General features: G+C 36.1%; 1 protein-coding gene across 1 annotated transcript in view; it reads left to right on the top strand.

The window, feature by feature from the left end:
- The window catches only part of PPIL4 (peptidylprolyl isomerase like 4), a 30,570-nt gene that overhangs the window by 2,208 nt on the left and 6,933 nt on the right, over positions 1-21,429 (top strand). The window contains exons 2-12 of the mRNA XM_070417487.1: positions 1,659-1,726; positions 1,814-1,878; positions 2,227-2,344; positions 3,486-3,628; positions 4,113-4,209; positions 5,007-5,123; positions 8,748-8,872; positions 10,476-10,542; positions 13,883-13,994; positions 15,342-15,438; positions 19,921-20,068. Of these exons, the coding sequence (XP_070273588.1) occupies positions 1,659-1,726; positions 1,814-1,878; positions 2,227-2,344; positions 3,486-3,628; positions 4,113-4,209; positions 5,007-5,123; positions 8,748-8,872; positions 10,476-10,542; positions 13,883-13,994; positions 15,342-15,438; positions 19,921-20,068 (1,157 nt within the window). The remainder of the gene's footprint in view (positions 1-1,658; positions 1,727-1,813; positions 1,879-2,226; positions 2,345-3,485; positions 3,629-4,112; positions 4,210-5,006; positions 5,124-8,747; positions 8,873-10,475; positions 10,543-13,882; positions 13,995-15,341; positions 15,439-19,920; positions 20,069-21,429) is intronic.

The raw sequence follows: 21,429 nt of genomic DNA on the forward strand, positions 1-21,429 counted from the left end.
ACATTTAGAAAATATTTGGTAATATCACATGATCTCAGTCATTTGTGGAATATAATGAACAACATAAACTGATGAACAAAAATAGATCCAGAGACAGAGAAGCATGGAATAGACGCCAAACTTCAGAGGGAAGGCAGGAAAGGCGGGGGGTGGGGGGGGGTGGCGGGCGGTAAAAGATCAACCAAAGGACTTGTATGCATGCATATAAGCATAACCAATGGACACAGACACTAGGGGCGTGAGGGCATGTGCTGGGGGGTGGGGGTGGCCTGGGAGAGGTCAGTGGGGGGAGACATATGTAATACGGTATGTAATACTTTAAACAATAAAGAATTTAAAAAATATTTGGTAATTTAGGTTCCAAACAATGACCATATAGTATTATATTGGTTGATATATCTCTTAAATCTCTTTTAATATATAGGTTCTCCCCCTCCCTTTTTTTAAAAAAAATATATTTTATTCATTTTTTACAGAGAGGAAGGGAGAGAGATAGAGAGTTAGAAACATCAGTGAGAAAGAAACATCGATCAGCTGCCTCCTGCACATGTCCCACTGGGGATGTGCCCGCAACCCAGGTACATGCCCTTGCCCGGAATCGAACCTGGGACCTTTCAGTCCGCAGGCCGATGCTCTATCCACTGAGCCAAACCGGTTTCGGCTCCCCCTCCCTTTTTAAAAATTAAGACTTTACTTTTTTTTAGAGCAGTTTTAGCTTTATAGAAAAACTGAGGGGAAGATACAGAGATGTCCAATATACCCCCTACTCCCACACATGTATAGCATCCCCTAATTGTCATTATTTCCTACCAGTCATACATCTTTTGTATATTTATTTGTACCATTAGAGGCCCAGTGCTTGACATTCGTGAACTGGGGGGAGTCCCTCAGTCCGGCCTGCGCCCGCTCACAGTCTAGGACCCCTGAGGGGTCCTTAGCGCTGCTGCTGCTGCTGCTGCTGCTGCTGCTGCGGAGGCGGGGAGGCTCATGCCACCGCTGCACTAGCCAGCCATGAGCCTGGCTTCTGGCTGAGCAGTGCTCCCCCTGTGGGAGCGCACTGACCACCAGGGGCCAGTCCTGAGTTGAGTATCTTCCCCCTGGTGGTCAGTGCGCGTTGACTGGTCGTTCTGCTGTTCTGTCTATTTGCATATTAGGGTTTTATTGTATAGAATGTAACATTGTACATGTTGTACATTCTCTGTTCTCTGCCAATCCAGTTTTTTTAAAAGTCTCTACGAGGTCTTCTAATTTCTCTAGCCAGAAACAATCCCTCTCTTGAACTCTTGTGGCGTTTTTTTAATCTACCTTTTACTATTTAAGTGGCAGAAATGGTATTTTCAGATATGGCCAGTATTGTAACTAATTTTTCTTTTTCTCTCTTATAAAATCAATTAATAAATGATTGCTTATCTCAGAATTGTCAGTTTTCTGCATTAGCTCACATGCCCAAGAAACCCTAAGAAAAAGAATAAAAAAAATAGTTTAAAATATATTGCTCTTTTTTAAGCTCACTGCCTTTTTTTAATGGCTTTGAATATTTGACCATTTGGGGGAGGTTTTGTATAGTAATTTAGAAATTAAATTAAAATAACTGTGCTTTTAGCTTGCTTAAAATGTATTTGAACTACTGTGATAAATTTACTATTTTTTTCTTTCAGCCTGTTTGAATTTCCTGAAGTTGTGCAAGATAAAATATTATAATTATTGCCTTATTCACAATGTCCAGGTGAGTTGCTGGATATTAGTCATGTTCTTTGTTATTGGAACCATCTAGCAAATTATGTGAATTAATAAAGTATCTTATATATTATAGAGGGACTTTATCATCCAAACTGGTGATCCTACAGGGACTGGCCGTGGAGGAGAGTCTGTTTTTGGGTAAGTTCTTTTATTTTTAAGAGTCTCATGCTCTACCGACTGAGCTAGCCGGGCGCGGTCTTTTATTTTTAAATGAGTAAAATAGAATTGCCTCTTTACATTATTTAAATAGCATATTTCAGTCTGCATTTTACAATATGGTTCAAATTAGATTTTTTCCAAGTTCCTGCAGCAGTCGCCAACCTTTTGGACCTCATGGACCACCGGTTGGCGACCACTGGAAGTGAGGAATATTTTGAATCATACTGATATTTCTATAAAGAAATGGCAACCCTATATGTTACTAGTACTTCTATATTTTGTGTTGAGAATACTTATATTTTATTACCTTATTGTATGTATTTTCAGTCAACTGTATGGTGATCAAGCAAGGTTTTTCGATGCAGAAAAAGTACCAAGAATTAAGCACAAGAAGAAAGGCACTGTGTCCATGGTGAACAATGGCAGTGATCAGCATGGATCTCAGGTTAGGAAGTGGGTGAAAAGATGGGTTTTGCTTTAAAATGAGGAGGGACTTTAAGGATCCTACAAGTTAGAATTACCCAGTAAGGAGAACATTTCAAAGATATTTGTTAAAGGAAAAATATTACACTCTTTATAACAAAAATTATATGACATCACAAAAAAAGAAAAAAATTATTTTGTTCTTTTAAATGCAAGGCATGTCCATTGTAAGAAATTTAGAAAACACTGAAAAGTACAAAGAAGAAAATAACATTACCCCCAATGCTACCATTCATGGATCATCACTGTTCACATTGTGGCCCGTTTCCTTTCTGTATTTATTACTTATTTCAAAACGGGCCATGTTGAGCACTTTACATTCTTTGCCTTCTTTAATACTCACTGAAACCCCATTTGGGGAAGATGCTTTTATTCCCTCACAGTTTACATGTGAAGAAACTGAGCCTTGCTTTGGCCAAGTATTTTAAACAATCAGAGCAACATCTATGTATGTGTTGACATTTTATGTATAAACTTTTTACTTACTACTAGTAACAAGTGGGTAAGAATTCATGAAGTTAATATAGAATCTTTTGTGTATTTTTTGTCAGTCTGTTAACTAATTTCAGTTTGAAATACGCACACACACACACACACACACACACACACACACTGAGTGGCCAGATTATTATAACCACCCCATCAGTACAATGAAGTGAATTAGTTATGTAAATAATAATAATAATAAAACCTTGAGAGTATTTGCTTAGGAAGTTTTCAATATTCAGTATTTTTGGAAGTGTCAATGAAGTACTGATGGGGTGGTCATAATAATCTGGCCGGTCATAATAATCTGGCCACTCAGTGTATGTATGTGTGTGTGTGTGTATGTATGTATATATATATGTGTGTGTGTATATATATATATATATATATGTACACAGTGGGGCCTTGACTTACGAGTGTCCTGACTAACGAGTTTTTTGAGATACCAGCTGTCTCTCGGCCGATTTTTTGCATTGAGTTGATAGAGTAATTTGAGTTAACAAGCTTGGTCTCGGAACGAATTAAACTCGTAAGTCAAGGCCCCACTGTGTGTATATATATATTACATATATATGCATACAAACACACGCTTTTGTGTTCTGTGTTTTTCTTTATAGTTTCTTATTACTACAGGAGATAATCTAGATTACCTTGACGGTGTTCATACAGTGTTTGGTGAGGTGACAGAAGGCATGGACATAATTAAGAAAATTAATGAGACCTTTGTTGACAAGGATTTTGTACCATATCAAGATATCAGGTATGGTTACAATTTACTATCTGAATGTACTAGAATGTTTTAATACTGTGATGTTTGACATGGTAGTGGTGATGGCATGTGTAAGACTGTTTCTTGAATAAAGACTATAAGAATCTTTATGTTTTTACATTTTTATGTTTTTACACTTGTACTAATTATTTATAATTGCATATTCTGGGAGGAATTATTAAGCCTTTAATTTAGTATTTAAAAATGCAGGTTATTGACAAATACAACAAAAGTACTAAGAATTAGACATATTATTTTAGAGTAACGCAGAGTAATAAATATAATATCAAACAATCAAAAACAGTAACATTAACTGTGACAGTGTACTGTAGTACCCTCCTGCTGCAATAAAATTTAGGAGGTTATGGTTTTTTGGCTTTAAGGATACATAGGCATTTGTTAAAATATTTGCAAAAAGTAAAACAGATTCTGAAGCAATGTAACCGTAACCTTTGACATGGATTTATTTTGTAAGGATTAATCATACGGTGATTTTAGATGATCCATTTGATGACCCTCCGGATTTATTAATTCCTGATCGATCACCAGAACCTACTAGGGAACAACTAGATGTAAGTTGAGTCCTCTTGTGATTGAATGTCCATGCATATTAATGCTTTGCATAGCTTTTGCTTTTTAGCCTATTAAAACATTTCTTCAGAATGCCTATCTTGCTTGATCAATTATTCTAGGATAAGTGTAGAGTTCTTTTTCTTTTCTATGGAGGCAATTCATTTTTCTAGCTATGCTTTTATCATAATATCCTTTCTTCAGTTTCTGTTCCACCAGAAGAGCCTTAGCTCTGGAAGCTTATATGATTACTTTGGGAAAATGTTTTTTTTTTGTTTTGTTTTTTTTTAAAATATCCTAACTAAAATTTCAATAATTTTAGGCTAAATTAAACTATCAACCTTTAAAATAATTTTTCAGCTGGGACATACTCTGAAGCCAGGCTAGAACCCAGAAATTTCTGTGGAATAATGCACAGTTTTTCCTCAGATATTTTAAAGTATGAATTTCTGCTTATGAGACTTCCCTTAAAGCTAAATTTATCTTTATAATTGGATTTGATGATTAATTTCTAACATCATTTGTCTTCTGCATTCAACAGTTAGTTGGATACAGATAGTTTCTATATAAATGTTTATTTTGAGGTAACAATAAATTAGAAGATTAGTCTGACTAATAATATTGAATTAATTTACATTAATTTTCAGAGGTAAGTTTCACATACGTGAAACAAATGAAGTAATTCTATTCTAATGCATTTGATGGAACTAAGAATAAAGCATAATGTCCCAGATTTTTCTGTTTTGTTTTTTTTTTTAATTATATATATACATATATATGAGAAACTTTTGTCTTACAGAGTGGTCGAATAGGAGCAGATGAAGAAATTGATGATTTCAAAGGAAGATCAGCTGAAGAAGTAGAAGAAATAAAGGCAGAAAAAGAGGCCAAAACTCAAGCTATTTTATTAGAAATGGTAAGTAATTTTATTTGTTCAAATAGTTGTTCAGTAGTATATTTAATACATACTTACTGTTAGTTTATCTATTTCTGGCTTTTTGATAGTCTTAAAATATAAACATTTAGCTAAGATTTTTTTTCTGGATTAGATTTTGTGTGAAATAATAATACATGAAAGTAAACAAATTTGATTCCACTATTAATAAAGTGTCAAGTGCCTTTTTAAAAAATGGGGAGTATATATCCAACTTACAAATATTTAATGGATTTTAATAGTTATACTCATCATTTTAAATGAGCATTTCTTGGATTCAATTTTATATATATATTAACAAATAATTCTTTGTAGAGCTCAAGTATTGAGATTAAATATTAGAATAGTAGTTACAGGATAAAATAAACCTTGGTAGAACTGAGAGAGAGAAACATCGATATGAGAGAAACATTGCTTGCCTCATCCCTGACCAGGATCAAACCAGAAACCTAGATTTGTGCCCTGCCCAGGAATCCTATCTGAAACCTTTTGGTGCTTGGGACGATGCTCCAACCAACTGAGCCACCCGCCCAGGGCTCATAGTCTATTTTAAAATTCATATTAGCATCATCAGTCTGAAGGAATAAGTATTAAAGACTATAATTCAGGAGTAACATTATTGAATTAAAAAAATTGAAATTAATACATTATAATGAGCACACAGTATCAGAGAACATTGACCCAGAACAGTCAACACCAAGTCAAATTATAAGAAAAATCCTTTGAGCAACAACTGGGCAACAAGAATAAGTGACATATAAGGAAAAGAACATTAGATTATCATCAGAATTTTCAGCAGCAAAAGTATAAGAAGTTCATGCCTGAAGAAAATGGGCTAATGTGTTTTTTAAAATTTTTATTTGCAGATAATTTTAAATTTATGGAACATTTTCAAAAAAATAGTGTAGAGGACTTATATACTTTTTACCCAGACTTACCAATTTTTAACTTTGCCACATCTGCCTGATCATTCATTCTCTCTCCTCTCCCGCTCCCCTCCCTCCTCTCTCTTTTTCTCTGTTCTCCCCCTCTTTGTGTTTTTGATGATATATGTACATGCACTTATTATTTTTTCTGGACCATTTGAAATTAAATTGCAAACATCCCCTTTACCTCCTACATCACTATGTATTTCCTAAGATCAACATTATTATTCTACATATTCACCATACAGTTATTGAAATCAGGAAATTAAATATAAATAGAAATTGCAGTTCATGCTACAATTTTGTAAGTTATTTCGGTAATATTCTTTATAGCTCTGCCCCTCCCTACCCCACCCCAGTGTAGAATCCAGCTTTCAAAACCTGTCAAGCCCAGAAGGGTGATGCATATCTTTGTGTTTAATAGGATACATCAGTGAAAAAAAGATTTGCCTTTGTGGAACTTATATATATTAGTATAAAACCCATTATTATTAACTAAAGTCTATAATTTACATTAGGATGAACTCCTTGTGTTGTACATTCTGTGGATTTTGACAGATGCCATGTTTCCACCATTATAGTATCACACAGAATAGTTTCATTACTCCCCTAAATCTTCTTCGTTCCACTTCTTCATCTCTATCTCCCACAACCTTTGATAACTACCGATCTTTTTTGACTGTCTGCATCATTTTTGTCTCTTTTCAGAATGTCATATAATTGGAATCATACAGTATGTAGCCTTTCAGACTGGCTTCTTTGATTTAGCATTATGTATTTAAGGTTCTTCCATGTCTTTCAATTGTTAATGTACCACAGTTTGTTTATCTATTCACATATTAAAATACCAGTTGCTTCTAAGTTCTAGCAAGTATGAATAAAGCTGTTGTAAACATTTGTGTGGACCTTTTTTTAACTCATTTTGATAAATACCTAGGAGTGCAATCGCTGGGTTGTATGGTTTAGCCTTGTGAGAAACTGCCAAACTAGCAATAAATGAGAGTTCCTGTTGCTCTGTCTTGTTTCCAGCATGTGGTGGTGTCAGTGTTTTGGACTTGAACCATTCTAATACATGAGCCTGTCCTTTTTGGTCCTCACTATTATCTTCTATTTCCTAAGCACATCAGTTTCTCTTAATTATTTGTGTGTAAGTAATATAATGATAATTTAACTGGTGTTTTGCATTATCAGCCACTGAACTTCATAACTGTTAGAAGTATTTTAAATTTCCTTGTTATCTTTGACAAGTAGTATAGTAAGTATTTTCCTAACATTAAAGTTGTTTATTTGTGCTTCCTTGAGATGTGATATTTCTGCACTGTAGGTGCTTCTGGCGATTTTACTGATTTGCTCTTCCCCATATGTGCTGTGATACTTCTTACTGGACATAAGTGGTGCTTGTCTTTTATAGGCTTTGGAGACACTGAACAGATCTTACTGGTGGTGTTTCTTCTTGCTGTTTCTGATTTTCATGATTTCCTTTTGTTTTAGCATGTTTATGAAAGAGGAAATGCTTTATGTGATAATCTTTTGAGAAATAATCTCAGAGTTTTTGAATGAAGGAATATTGTTTTCTCCATCTAAAGGCCATGGGAAATAATAATTTTCCCACAATGAAACCAATACCACCATGGTTTTCTCTCACTGTTGCCCTCACTGCTGCCTCAGTGAGAAGTGGAATGCTCTGCTCAGAGCAGTGGTTGACTTCAATGTGACTGAAGGAGATGATAGTGAGGGTGAGAGTAAAAAGCTAGAAACACTATCCAGGAATTATTGCTGTTCCATATTGAACAGTAATGTGGAAAGAACTGGTATTACTAATCACATAAGGCTAGATTCAATAAGATAAGATTTTGCAAAAGTTTAAAATCAAGCAAAACTAAATAATATATTGCTTCGGAATACATACCTATCTGGTAAAACTCTAAAGCAGTGGTTCTCAACCTTTCTAATGCCGCGACCCTTTAATACAGTTCCTCATGTTGTGGTGACCCCCAATTTCATTGTTACTAATGGAACATAATTAAAGCATAGTGATTAATCACAAGAACAATATGTAATTATATATTTTTCCGATGGTCTTAGGCGACCCCTGTGAAAGGGTCGTTCGACCCCCAAAGGGGTCGCAACCCACAGGTTGAGAACCGCTGAATTCTAAAGATATGCAAGGGGATGGTCAAAAAGGAAAACCAAGAAGCAGGATATTCATTATATCTGGTAAGAGAGGCAGAGGGATAATGGGATCAGGAGACATTTTAGTTCTTAAGCTAGTTGTCATCATGGCTGTTTTTTAAGTTTATGCTTCATAACTTAGGTATACTTCACATAAATTCCGTTTTAATATATCAAATAGGAAAAAGAAAAAGTGAAGATAAAACCCAGATAAACTTGGAGTCAAATCGCAACTCAGCTGCATATCACTGTGTGGCTTTGGGCAAGTTAGTTATTTAACCTTTTTGAATTCCACTTTCACAAAATGGATTATTATTTTAAGCATTATTTTAAGAATTGTCCGTAATGAATTTTGAGGTGTTATTTAGATTTCTTTTTCTTCTTATCCTGCAGTTTATAATGTAAATTTAGATGTTTTAGGAAAATTGGCATTTTGATGTGGATAGAGTATTTAGAATGGAAAATAAATAAAGGAATTGATTTATATTTTTGTTTGTTTATAATTTAGGTGGGAGACCTACCTGATGCAGATATTAAACCTCCAGAAAATGTTCTGTTTGTGTGTAAATTGAATCCAGTGACCACAGATGAGGATTTGGAGATAATATTCTCAAGATTTGGGCCAATAAGAAGGTAATCTCTAGAATTAGTGAAAGATTTTAGGAAAACTAGGTTTTAATTTGTGGCTTTCTAATGACATATTTTCGATGAAGCTATGAATTCTATGCGAATTTTGTACAGGTGAATTTTACAGTTGAATCCTTGGGACAGAGGGAAGAAAAATAATGTATGTATATGTGTATAAGTATATATAAGAATATATACATATACATATACATATACAGTATATATATAATTGAATGATTTCCAACACATTTTCACAGGAGGTGGATGGAACAATTTAGTACTAAAAACATTTATCTCATTTATATTCTCCTTAGAATTACCAGCAATCTGTATCAAAATTAATTTGAATTTAAATTTTCCCAAATATTTCGTTTGGCTAATTTCCTCTGCATTGTTAATGCAAAAGTCTACTAAATTAGTATTCCTGTGAGAAAGGGAAATATTTTATAATTAATTAAAAAGTATTAATTTATGGCCCTGGCAGGGTGGCTCAGTTGGTTGGAGCATCATCCCATATACCAAAAGGTTGCGGGTTAGATCCCAATTAGATGCGTACAGGAAGCAACTGATTGATGTTTTTCTCTCACAGCGATGTTTCTCTCTCTCACTTTCTCTCTCTTTCAAATCAATTTTTAAAAAATTTTATTTTATGTTTAGAATTTCATTTCATGTTTTTCTTCCATGAAGCCATTCTTAACTCTTCCTGTTGAAATAGAAATCTTTCTGTAAACGATTACCCAACTTTATTCCTTCACCTACTTACAACATACCATATTTATAAAAAATATTCCTATACTGCTGCTTTTTATTTTTCAGTTTTAGACATATGCTGACTTCCTGCTAAACAAGATGAGGATTTTACCTCTATTAGTAACTTCCCATGTTCATTCTTTCTTACAACTACTTTGGTTATGTCATAATTATGGTTAGGTCATTGTTCAATATTTACATTTTAATGTGTATGTAACTACTGTAACAGCTGAACCATTTTCTTTAATGTGATTATTTTTCTTTTTCTCATAATGGTTTATTTTCTTGTTCCATTTAATGTAAAATGAGACTTAGGTTATGTCAGGAAAGGGACAAGCCGGTCCTTTCAGTTCAACTTTATTGGCCCTTTCTCTTGGTTGTTAAGGTGGATTAGTTCTGTAGACTAGCTATACTGTGGGGTTAAATTTGAGCTTGGTTTATATTAAAATTCAAAAACTCCAAAGCATAAACTTACTAAACATGTGCTATATATGTATGAATGTGCATACATTATCCTAATAGTAACATTAGATATTTTATAATTTATCTACATTTGGGGACTAGAAATGAATTATGATTTAAAAAACTTTTTAGCAGTAGTTTACTTTTGTTATAGGCAAATTAAATATTTTTATCTTATTCTTCCTTCAGTTCTTCGGGAATTTAGGGCTACAGGCCTATATAGGGCATTTAGAGTAGAATTAGATAATGTGATTACTAGACTGGTGAACTATTTAAAAAATTGTTATTGGAAAAATTTAACTTTGTCTTTTAATAACTGTCTTATTTCGTTCTTCACTTATGAAGAGTGAGAGTGAATGCTTTTTTAAAAAGTCACTTCTCCCAAACTTTCTTTCAGTTGTGAAGTTATTCGAGATTGGAAGACAGGAGAATCCCTCTGTTATGCTTTTATTGAATTTGAAAAGGTAGGTCATAATATAGATCTATTAAGTTTGGGATTTTTTTGTTCTTTTATGGTTTTAAAATGTAAAAATTGCAAGAACTTGTCTAGTCCCTAAGATTAGGAAATTATTGTGCCCTTTCTTTAGGCACCAAAGAAAACTAACTGTATTATAGTCAAATAGGGGATAAATTCAACATCTGTTGATGTTAATGTATGTACCTTTACATTAGATTCACATGCAGTCTGTGTTCATGAATCTTGAAAACTTTAAAGTTTTAGGTAAAGTCCTTCACACTCTATCAATGATTTTTCAGTGTTATTTAGATAGATATAATCGAGTAACGAAAAAGAACTGGACTGGGGGTTAAGTTCTAGATATTAATCTGAGCTTTGTCACTGATCAGCTATTGTATGACATTTGGCAGTTTAGAAATCTTATTTCCAGGTGTTAACGTCCTTATAAATAAAGCTTGTGTATTGGATTAGATGGTACCTTCTAGGTCTAAAATAATAATGATAACTTATGTTACTTAAATAACTTTTTTTAAGCCAGACATTATGCTACTTGCTATGCATTTAATCTTTACAACTCTGTGAGATAGGTACGGTCCTCCTTTTCCAAATAAGTAAATTGAAACACATAGTGATAACGTGACTTATTTAAGATCATGTCATACCTGGGATTTGAACTTTCATATGTGTGAACTTAAATAAGTTCACATTGCTTTTTGCCACTATGCTAGGTAAGGCTATTTTTTAATGTAGCTTTGGACTGATATGTGTCCAATAGTAGTTCATTCTAAATTATAGTTATCCCAAAGTATTTATTGAACCCCTTTTATATATCAGTGTGATAAGTCCTAGGACTACAAGATGAATAATGGAGGGTTGGGAAGACAGACACCTAACAAATTTTACCTAGATATTGTTGGGTGTACCAGAAATGGTATCTACAAGGTACATTGGTGCTTTGGTTTACTATGGATACTTCTTATAGACCTGACAGTGTCATTCCATCATTGACACTATAGGATATATTATTTATTTACTCACAAATATAATTTCATTTCATTTATAGCACATAGACAATTGACTGCCTATGTTTTTTCAGTCTTCTGCAGATATACCATTTTCCATGAATATGTAGTGCAGTTCAACTTTATAGAATCTATGCGTTCTTTATCATGATTCAGCATTTCTGTTTTTGAGGTGGATCTTTTGTGACCTTTATCATTTCTTGAAAATCAGATTAAGCTACATCATTCTGCTTCATAATTTCTCATGGCCCGTAACCTCTTTGTAAGTGTTCATCATTTAGTTTGTATTTTTGCATGTATGGCAAGTTCTATATGTTTTGGATAATCTGATCCCCCAATTTTTTAAACTGAAGAGTAAAACACATACAGAAAATGTACAGCTCATGAGTAAACAGCTTGACAAATTACCACAGTTATCATACCCATGTAGAACCATCACTCGGGTCAAGAAATAAAACATTAGCAGAAAAAAAATTATCAGGATCCCAGAAGCCCTCTTTGTGTCCCCTGCAGATAATTTCCCCATCACTGCTACTTCTGACAGCATAGGTTGGTTTTGTCTAATTTTAAACAAATGTGTACTTTTGTATTAAGCTTTATTTGCTCAGTGTTATATTTGTAAGATTTATATATGTTTCTGCATGGTGTTTCATTATAATAAGTGTGTGTGTGTGTGTGTGTGTGTGTGTGTTTGACACAATCTGTGAATGATATAATTCTCCTCTGGGTCAGCATCCATAATCAAACACAAAAGTAGTTCTTCATTAAAACAAATGAATAGTCATACTAAATGGGATAACTTAAGGCCACAGCCTCCCATTAGGTCAGGTTTTGCTGTCAAATGGATTTTAACCCCAGATTTATAAAAACAACTTTCAATTTTCAGGATATTTATGGGTTTTGACTAAAAGGGTTTGTGGATTTAGATAAGACAATTGGTGCCCTGCAGAAGAGGCTCTGGTTGAGCATCAACCCATGAACGAGGAGGTCATGCACTGTTCAATTCCTGGTCAGGGCACATGCCTGGCTTGTGGGCTCGATCCCCAATAGGGAGTGTGCAGGAGGCAGCTGATCAATGATTCTCTGTCATCATTGATGTTTCTATGCCTCTCTCTGAAATCAATAAAAAGCATGTTTAAAAAAAAAGACAATTGGTAAGTATATGTATGTCCACTACAATTGGACTGCCTCGGTTCAAATCTTGGACTCACCTTTGCCAACTGTGTGACCTTTGGCAACTTGGGTACCTTTGTGAACTTCTCTTTTCTCTTTGAGAAAATATAAGATAATAATAGATAGTACCTCATACAGTTGTCATCAGAGTTAATTGAGGTAATAGATCCAAATAATTTAATAGCATTTGGTTGTAGTAAGCATTCAAATCTTCATTTTGTAACAACATATTTTGTATTTTCAGTATTTGTTCTGAAAAATTTTCATAAAGATTTAGTTGTGTTTTTTGTTTGCCTGCAGATTTGGTTTATTTTGTTTGCACACAGTTTTTTCAAAAATCTAAATTTGTTGACAACACATTATAAAAATCTGGGTTTTAAGTTTCTTCTGCAAAAATCAGAACATTTGGCACTCCTCCACCCCAATTTCTCCATAGCAACCACCAGCTGGAGCTGTAGGAGCCAACCCAGTGATGTTCAACCTTGATAGCACAGTAAGATCACATGAGGCGCTTTTTCAAAAATACCAATGCCTGAGCCCCACCGCAGATGGGCTAACCAGTGGTCGGCAAACTCATTAGTCAACAGAGCCAAATATCAACAGTACAATGATTGAAATTGCTTTTGAGAGCCAAATTTTTTAAACTTAAACTATATAGGTAGGTACATTGTTAATAACTTAATTAGGGTGCTCCTAAGGCTTAGGAAGAGCCACACTCAAGGGGCCAAAGAGTCGCATGTGGCGCGTGAGCCGCAGTTTGCCAACCACTGGTAAACCGTCAATTTCAACAGCAGCAGTCACAGCAAATGTTTACTGAGTGCTTGGAAAGCACCCTGGAAAGAAAGCTGCCATATAAAATATATTCATGTTGGCGACACAGAACATGTGTGAAAATGATGATAAACAACCATACAAGATACAAGATCAGCTTAGCACCAAGTGTGGTCTATAAAGCAGTGGTTCTAGCTTTGCTGCCTATTTGAACTACCTGGAGGGCTTTGAAAAATCCTGATGCCCAGGTTTGCACCCCAGACCAATTACATTGAAATCGAGAAGGAAAAAAGGAAAGAACTCAGGCATCAGTATTTTTTTTTTAAAAGTCGGGATCCCAATGTACAGGAACATTTATGCTTAATTTTTTTATAACTATAGGAAGAAGATTGTGAGAAAGCATTCTTCAAAATGGACAATGTACTTATAGATGACAGAAGAATACATGTGGATTTTAGCCAGTCTGTTGCAAAGGTTAAATGGAAAGGAAAAGGTATGTTGGTTTATTTTTTTTTTTTCCCTATTCTGTTTTCCATGGTGTGTGTGTGTGTGTGTGTGTGTGTGTGTGTGTGTGTGTGTGTGTGTCCCCTGATTTAGTGCTCTTAATTTGGAGAAATGCTCTTTGATAAAACTCCTGCCCTATATGGTTTTACATTGCTGTTTCCTAAAATCTAAGATAGAGGGGTCCGTGTGTGTGTGTGTGGATTTTAAACTGATGATTAATATATTTTCTATGTTTGACTATATTATAAATTACTTGTAATTACCCACTTCAGGCATGACATTTTTCCAATTACTATGTTTGTGGTGGTTTGGTTCTTCGAGATGCAAAACCCCTAATATGTTTTTGCCTAAAGTTTGTTTTGTGTTTAGAATTTCCTTTCATTTCATGTCTTTCCCTGTATATATTTTATATACAATCAAAACACCTCCCTGTGTGCCTCCAGTTTACTTTACTTGTACATTCAGTCTTGGGCCCTTCTGTAGGAAGCCCTCCCATTAGAAGCATTTCCTCATTTCTGTGGAGGAGACAGGAAAGGCAGGGCAGCCAGCAGGTCTGGGCCATGGGTAGGAGCTGAATCCTTCTCTGGCAGGAGACTAGGCTTAATTAATTAATTAAGAATTAATATTCTTAATTATTATGAGAGTAGAGAGGCTGCATGGAATGCTCTCTCCTTTCCTGCCCTGCCACTGTAGGCCAGTCAGGATTTAGGAATAGGTCCTGTTTTTCTGAAGAGATCATTGTTGATTTCATTTTTGGCTCTTGGGAGGAATAAAGGTGCTCTTAAGCAAGAATTTTAAAGCAGAGACACCAATCCCCCCATCTCGCATCTCTCAGCAAACTTCTACACACATCCTGCTGTCCCCTATCTGCTTGGTGCTCTGTTGAGATTTGGGGACAATGTTTCTTTTGACAGATCATAGGTCTTTAAAGCCTCACTTCTTCCAAACTTGTAAGTTTCTGGCATCTCAGACTCAAGTCCCAAACCCTTAGCTTCCCTTGGATCTAATGTTCTCATGGATATAATGGCTTTACTTAAACACCGCATTATTTTCCAGTGAACATATGTATGCACTGTGTTGTTTAGGATTTGAAAGTATGGTGTTGTAATATTCATGTATTTCATTAGGTGGCAGCATATGGCTACCAGTTAAAATAGTAATGGAGAATGAATTATTATGATTCTTTTGTTCTCTTCTCAGCCTTTTTCAAGCCCCTGATATATATGCCACTTATAAAATCGCTCTTGTATATTATACCTCTTATAAAGTAATTTCTGTTCTTGATTAATTAGGGAATTTTTCTTACTAAGTTTTTTCTTCTTTTTTTGATAAATAGGTGGAAGATATACCAAGAGTGATTTCAAAGAGTATGAAAAGGAACAGGATAAATCATCTAATTTGGTTCTGAAAGATAAAGTGAAGCCCAAACAGGAGTATCCTTCACAGGAAGCAGTCAGTCAATATGTGTTGACCATACACTCTGTGTAGAGTACTATGCGATATGTTATAAAAAGTCACAAAGGCTGTAGAAAAGTCCCTAAGCCAGATGGTTTGTGAAGGAGTCATTATGTTTATCTCTTTTTACTGTCTTATATATACTTTGCTTTTTCAGTGTATTCTCTATTATATGGAGAAAGTTAGGGTTGAAATAAATCTTTAGCCTTCTTTTCCCTCCCTACTCTTAGGTTAAAGTTAATACTTATTTGCAGAAGATCTTCAGGTAAGATTCATATTTTCTCTATATAATTGCAATATTTTAAATTCCTCATAGTCAGAAATTTCTTTATTATAGCTAACCAAATCCTTTGTGCTAACCTTCCTTGGATAGTTAACTTTGGAGATGGTGAATATGTGGACAACAAAATCCTGTTGTTCCTTACATAATTAGGCTGCTTCTTTCTGCTTAGTACATTGTCAGTCTAGCAACAAATACATGTTGGGCTTCACTTGTGTGCAAGAGGTGACTTTTATAGGATTAAAGAAATTCTTTGACTTGACCATTTTATTTAGGTTTTTCCAAGTTTTAGGTTGAGACAAGTAAGGAGCAATGAAACATACTGTTCATATTATGTCATTTTAATTTTTCATTGATGTTTTCATTATAAATTTATCACTCCACACATTGTAAAGCTTACTTCTTTGGGGATTCTTTCTTTAATGGTTTCTTTGTTTTCTAGTTTCTGTTGGTGTTTTAGGGCTTCTCTTTTCCTATACTGTATATGGAACATTTCTTTTCCAAGTAGTCATCAAGGAAAGATGAATATTGGGCTGATGGTTATGTACTTACTAGAGGCCTGGTGCACGAATTTGTGCACGGGGGGGATCTCTCAGCATGGCCAGCTATTGGGTCCAATCTGGGGGGCTAGCCAGCTGGGGAAGGGACTGCGGGAGGTTGGCTGGCTGCCCCCCGCCCCCCACTGGGGTTGATCAGGGGAGCCAGCTGGATGGGGGAAGGGACTACGGAAGGTTGGCCCCAGCAGCAAGTTAACCAATGGCCAATTCCGTGAGGAATCGGGCTCCCTCCTCCCTCCTGTCTGGGTCCAGGGTGTGGGTGAACCAGATTCAGGACTCACAGGGCCCCAGCAGCAAGGTAAGGCACAGCCGATTCCACGAGGAATTGGGCTCTCTCCTCCCTCCTGTCTGGGTCTGGGGTGCCGGTGAACCAGATTCAGGGCTGTTGGGGCCCCAGCAGCAAGCTAACCAATGGCCAATTCCATGAGGAATTGGGCTCCCTCCTCTCTCCTGTCTGGGTCTGGGGTGCAGGTGAACCAGATTTGGGGCTGTCAGGGCCCCAGCAGCAAGGTCTGGGTTGGTGCTCTCCATAGCTACCGGCCAGTTGTCCAGTCATTCCCTCCTGCCACCGGCAGACACCCAGGACCTGGGCTTCCCTCGCAGCCCTGGCTTCGTCCGGAAGGTCATCCAGAAGGATGTCCAGTCTAATTAGCATATTACACTTTTATTATTATAGACTAGAGGCCTAGTGCATGAAAATTCATGCACTCGAGTGGGGGGTCCCTCAGCCCAGTCTGCGCCCTCTCACAGTCTGGGACCCCTTGGGGGATTTCCAACAGGCTGCTTAGGCCTGATCCCCCAGGGAACTGGCAGTTCCCTGGCAGTCAGACATCCCTCTGGCAGCCTGGGAGCCCTCGGGGGATGTCCGACTAATGGCTTAGGCCTTCGGGGAGTGGGCCTAAGCTGTTAATTGGACATCTCTAGCACTGCCGCAGAAGTGGGAGAGGCTCCCGCCACCATCGTTACGCTGGCCAGCCATGAGCCGGCTTCTGGCTGAGCAGTGCGCCCCCTGTGGAAGCACACTGACCACCAGGGGGCAGCTCCTGCGTTGAGTATCTGCTCCCTGGTGGTCAGTGTGTGTCCGAGCAGTCGGTCCTGGTGGTTCTGCCATTAGGGTCAATTTGCATATTACCCTTTTATTATATAGGATAGATTTTTAAAGCAGTGTTGGTTGTTTACAATAGATAAAGCATTCTAGACGTTAGAGTGGGTAAAGTATGCAGTACGTATGCTGACATAATCAGCATGAGGAGAGGCTTTCACTTGCAAACAGACCAAACAGTGAGCTAAGATTTAGCCTGAAAAGATAAACATCAGGGAGGATATGATTGAAATCTTAAAATCATAAAAGGTATGGATGAAATACAGTTGAAATTTATCAAATCTTTAAAATTAACTATAGTTAATTTTAGGATAAATGCTAGTAACTGCAGCTGGAAGAAAAGGAGTGTGTAGGACAAATAAAAGGAAGTATAGTTGTAGAGTATAAAATAGAAGCAGGCATCTTTTCCCCCATAGAATTAGCTCAGGCTGAGAAGAAAGAATATGTAGTGTCACAGTCTTTTCAATTCAAGATGATAGATTACTAAGAGTGAAGAAAGGAAATGAGGCATGTTTGAGGATAAACCTCTAGCCCAGTCCTGTCCAATAGGACTTTGTACAGTGATGGAAACCTATTATGTCTCCACTGCCTTGTATAGCTACTAACCACATGTTTAATGAATTTAAATTTAAACAATTACAGTGCCTGCTTTAGGCTTTTGAAGTTGATGGAGAAGACAGACATGTCCTGGTGTAAACCACTGCTAATTATCCTCCATCGGAATATTGAACAAGAAAAAGGAAATTCATGAGTCTGACCCTGCACTCTGTTACCTATTTTATGTTACTAAACAATGCTGGCTGTGACCCACTAAATGGACTTTGCACTCCATTGCTGGATCATGACCAGCATTTGGAAAAACACCTCTCTAAAGCCTTTTGGACAGAGGGAGGAGCATGTGAAAAGCTACGCACTAAGATGAAATAATAGGCAAGGACTATTGAATTTGTATCTGAAAAAGGAGAAGATCCAGAAGGTATCCTGGAAACAGTGTGATATGGTATGCCATAGTATAAAGGAGAAAAGAAGTCAGAGATAATAGAGTAATAATAGGACAGTACAGGCTGACTTAGGCGTCTTTAATCATCTTATGAAAGTGAAAAGGTGCAGTGGTTTCCTGGTTAATCTGAGGTAGAAGTGAGTCACCCCTGAGGAAAGCATAGACTGTGGCATTGTGGAAACAGATGGGACACTCTGGTCCCTAGGGAAGTGGGTCTGCGATTGCTCTAGGCCCCCACGCCGCTAAAATAGCCCTGCGTGTGCGGCTTCCTCATAAGCTTTCTTTTGAAAACCACTCTTCTAGCCTTCCTCAAAATTGAGATTATTTTCAGCAGAGATTGTAGTAGTTTTATATTTTCTCTTATTCTAAGACATGGGTTAGTTTTATTTATATTAGAGAAAATACCTATCTCTGAATTAAAACATTACCACTGTTTTTATAACATATTTATGTGGAATTTAAAAAATTCAGCCATTGTTCTACCATCTAGACAAATGATATTTATTTTTTCTTGTTCCTTCAAGATTTGATCTATGTAAACTTATAATCACTGTATGATATATATGGTTTTTGCTTTGAGCTTTTTTCACTTTTAATTTTTCAGAAACACCTTCCCAGGTTTTTCATAGCATTAATTTATCATTGTAAATAACTTCTTTTATAAAATATCATGTTGAAGTACTACAATATAATTGAATCTATAGTTATTACTAGGCTATTTGTTGTTCCTAGTTTATAATTAAAGATAATCCTATTATGTATTCCTTTGTTCATTTAACTTGTTATTTAATTTAATTTTTTACAATTAAATCTTTATTGTTGAAAGTATGACATATATTCCCCTTTTTCCCCCCATTTGACCCCTTCTACTTGCCCCAGTCTGCCTTCCAGGCCTTCACCACCCTATTGTCTGTGTCCATAGGTTATGCATATATGCATACAAGTTATTTGGTTGCTCTCTTCCCATCCACCTCTACCTTCCCTCTGAAATGCCACAGAATTTTTATAAATTCTTAATTGAATTTAAGCATAGTAACTGTTGACATGCACTGCTAAATTTCCTCCTATCAGGTGAGCTAATTTGCTCAGAAGAAGAAGAGTTACATGAATGTACCTTTTATCTTATGTAGCTTTTCTGGCTTTGGAGTTTGTATTATCTTAATTTTTGCTAGTTAAACATGTGCCTCATTTTCTAAGTTTAGGTTTTCTCATTATTGACAAATGTTTCCTTATTTTTTAGGTACTTATATTTTAATTTGTGGATATTATATTTCCCCCTCCATATTTTTTGCCCACTTATAATTGTTAACTGCCTATATACAATCAGAGTTCTTTCCATTTTTTTCTATGTAATGAAAAAAAAAAGAATCCATTTTGTTTTAGAAATAAACTATACTTGTAAGATGCTTTTATTTTAAAAAGTTACCTTTAACTTTTTGGTCTCCTTTGTTCACCAGATTCTTGGGTTTTGATGTATTACCAGTATTAGTTCTCACGCTTGTCCTTAACTAGCTGCTGCAGTGCAAAGTATGATCTTATATTAGAGGAGCAGTCAGAAGACTCAAAATCAAGTCACTCACACACAAGTAAAAAACACAAGAAGAAAACTCGTCACTGCTCTGAAGAAAAAGAAGATGAGAACTACATGCCAATCAAAAATACTAATCAGGTACTGCTCATGTCCAGACTCAGTAGTGGAGAAATAAATATTTTATCCCTTTATAAATTACATTGTAGTGATGGGCATGTTCTAAGTCTAACGTGTAGAATGGTTTTACTGGGTAATGAACTTTAATTTTTAAGAATGTGTATCACAAATTATAAAAGATTGCGTTTGAATTAACTTAGTATGTAGTTTCCCATTGTGAAGCGAGTGATTTCCATACCACCTGTGGACACTCCCCTGTTCCCATGAAAGCAAGTGTGGTTGTGCTCAAACAGTTCTCGCTTAGTGTTTTCTCACCAAGTGTTGTGTGCTGCACTTAAAACTCTTGAGGGTTTAGGACCTGTGAAACATTTATTCCCTTCAGTATTGTATATATGAGTGAAAACAGTGCTCATAATTGATCATCCCAAAGCTTTAACAATGCATTTTCTAAGACAATAATAGTAAAAATTCCTCAAAGAAAAATTGATTGTAAAGAGAAGAAAGCATTTCCAGCCTGCATTTTGGCTCTTAGTTAAATGAAAACAAATTACACTACAGCTCCTGCTTTTGTTTTACCAAGTGAAGGCATCTGGGCCCTGGTGGAGGAGGAGGTGTCATAGGCCCAGGTGAGAAGGAACTCAAGACGGGGAGGATGTCAGGCAGAGACACCATGGAGAGATGCAGTATGGTTGGCAGAAAAGCCAGGTTTAACTTTCCACACTGCTCGAAATTGATGTGACCTCAACAAGTTACTCACCTTTCTGAACCACAGTTTCCTCTCTGTGAAATTGAGGTAATTCTTATTTCACAGGCATGTTCTTCAGACGAAGTGAAAAGAAAATGTGTGCAGTCATTTTCTACACTGGCTTTTGTTACTACTTTTATTTATATAGTCAAATTACGGTGTTTTAAATCAGTTGAAGTACTTTCTCTGTGGTAATGCCACACACCCCGCCCCCCCCCCCCGCCCCGTAGTTAACCATTTTAATGTATTTTATGATTTATTCTTCATTTAAAAGATTTCAGCAAGCATATATTTTATATATATTCTTAGCCCCCTATTTTTTGGATAGCAAACATTCTTATTCTTTGCTGTTGTCTAACCAGACGTATACCTTCTCCTTTCCACAGCCCTTTAGCTATTTAAAGCTTGCCCTCCTTCATGCCCTGGCTTCTGTTTTTAAGTGACACCTTTGTCAGTCCTTTAAACGATCCGCACATGAATCAGTAATCGCTAACATCTTCAGAGTCTTTACAGTGAGGTGGGTACTGTTGGCCCCATTTCACAACAAAGACAGTGAAAACAGAAGAGGTCAAGCAGCTTGCCCATAGCTTTACAGCTAATAAATAGTGGAGGCACAATTTAAATTCAGACTTGTACT

The sequence above is a fragment of the Myotis yumanensis genome, unplaced genomic scaffold, assembly GCF_028538775.1.
Source record: "Myotis yumanensis isolate MYYU_CA2020_CCGP unplaced genomic scaffold, mMyoYum1.0.hap1 SCAF_6, whole genome shotgun sequence".
NCBI lineage: Eukaryota > Metazoa > Chordata > Mammalia > Chiroptera > Vespertilionidae > Myotis > Myotis yumanensis.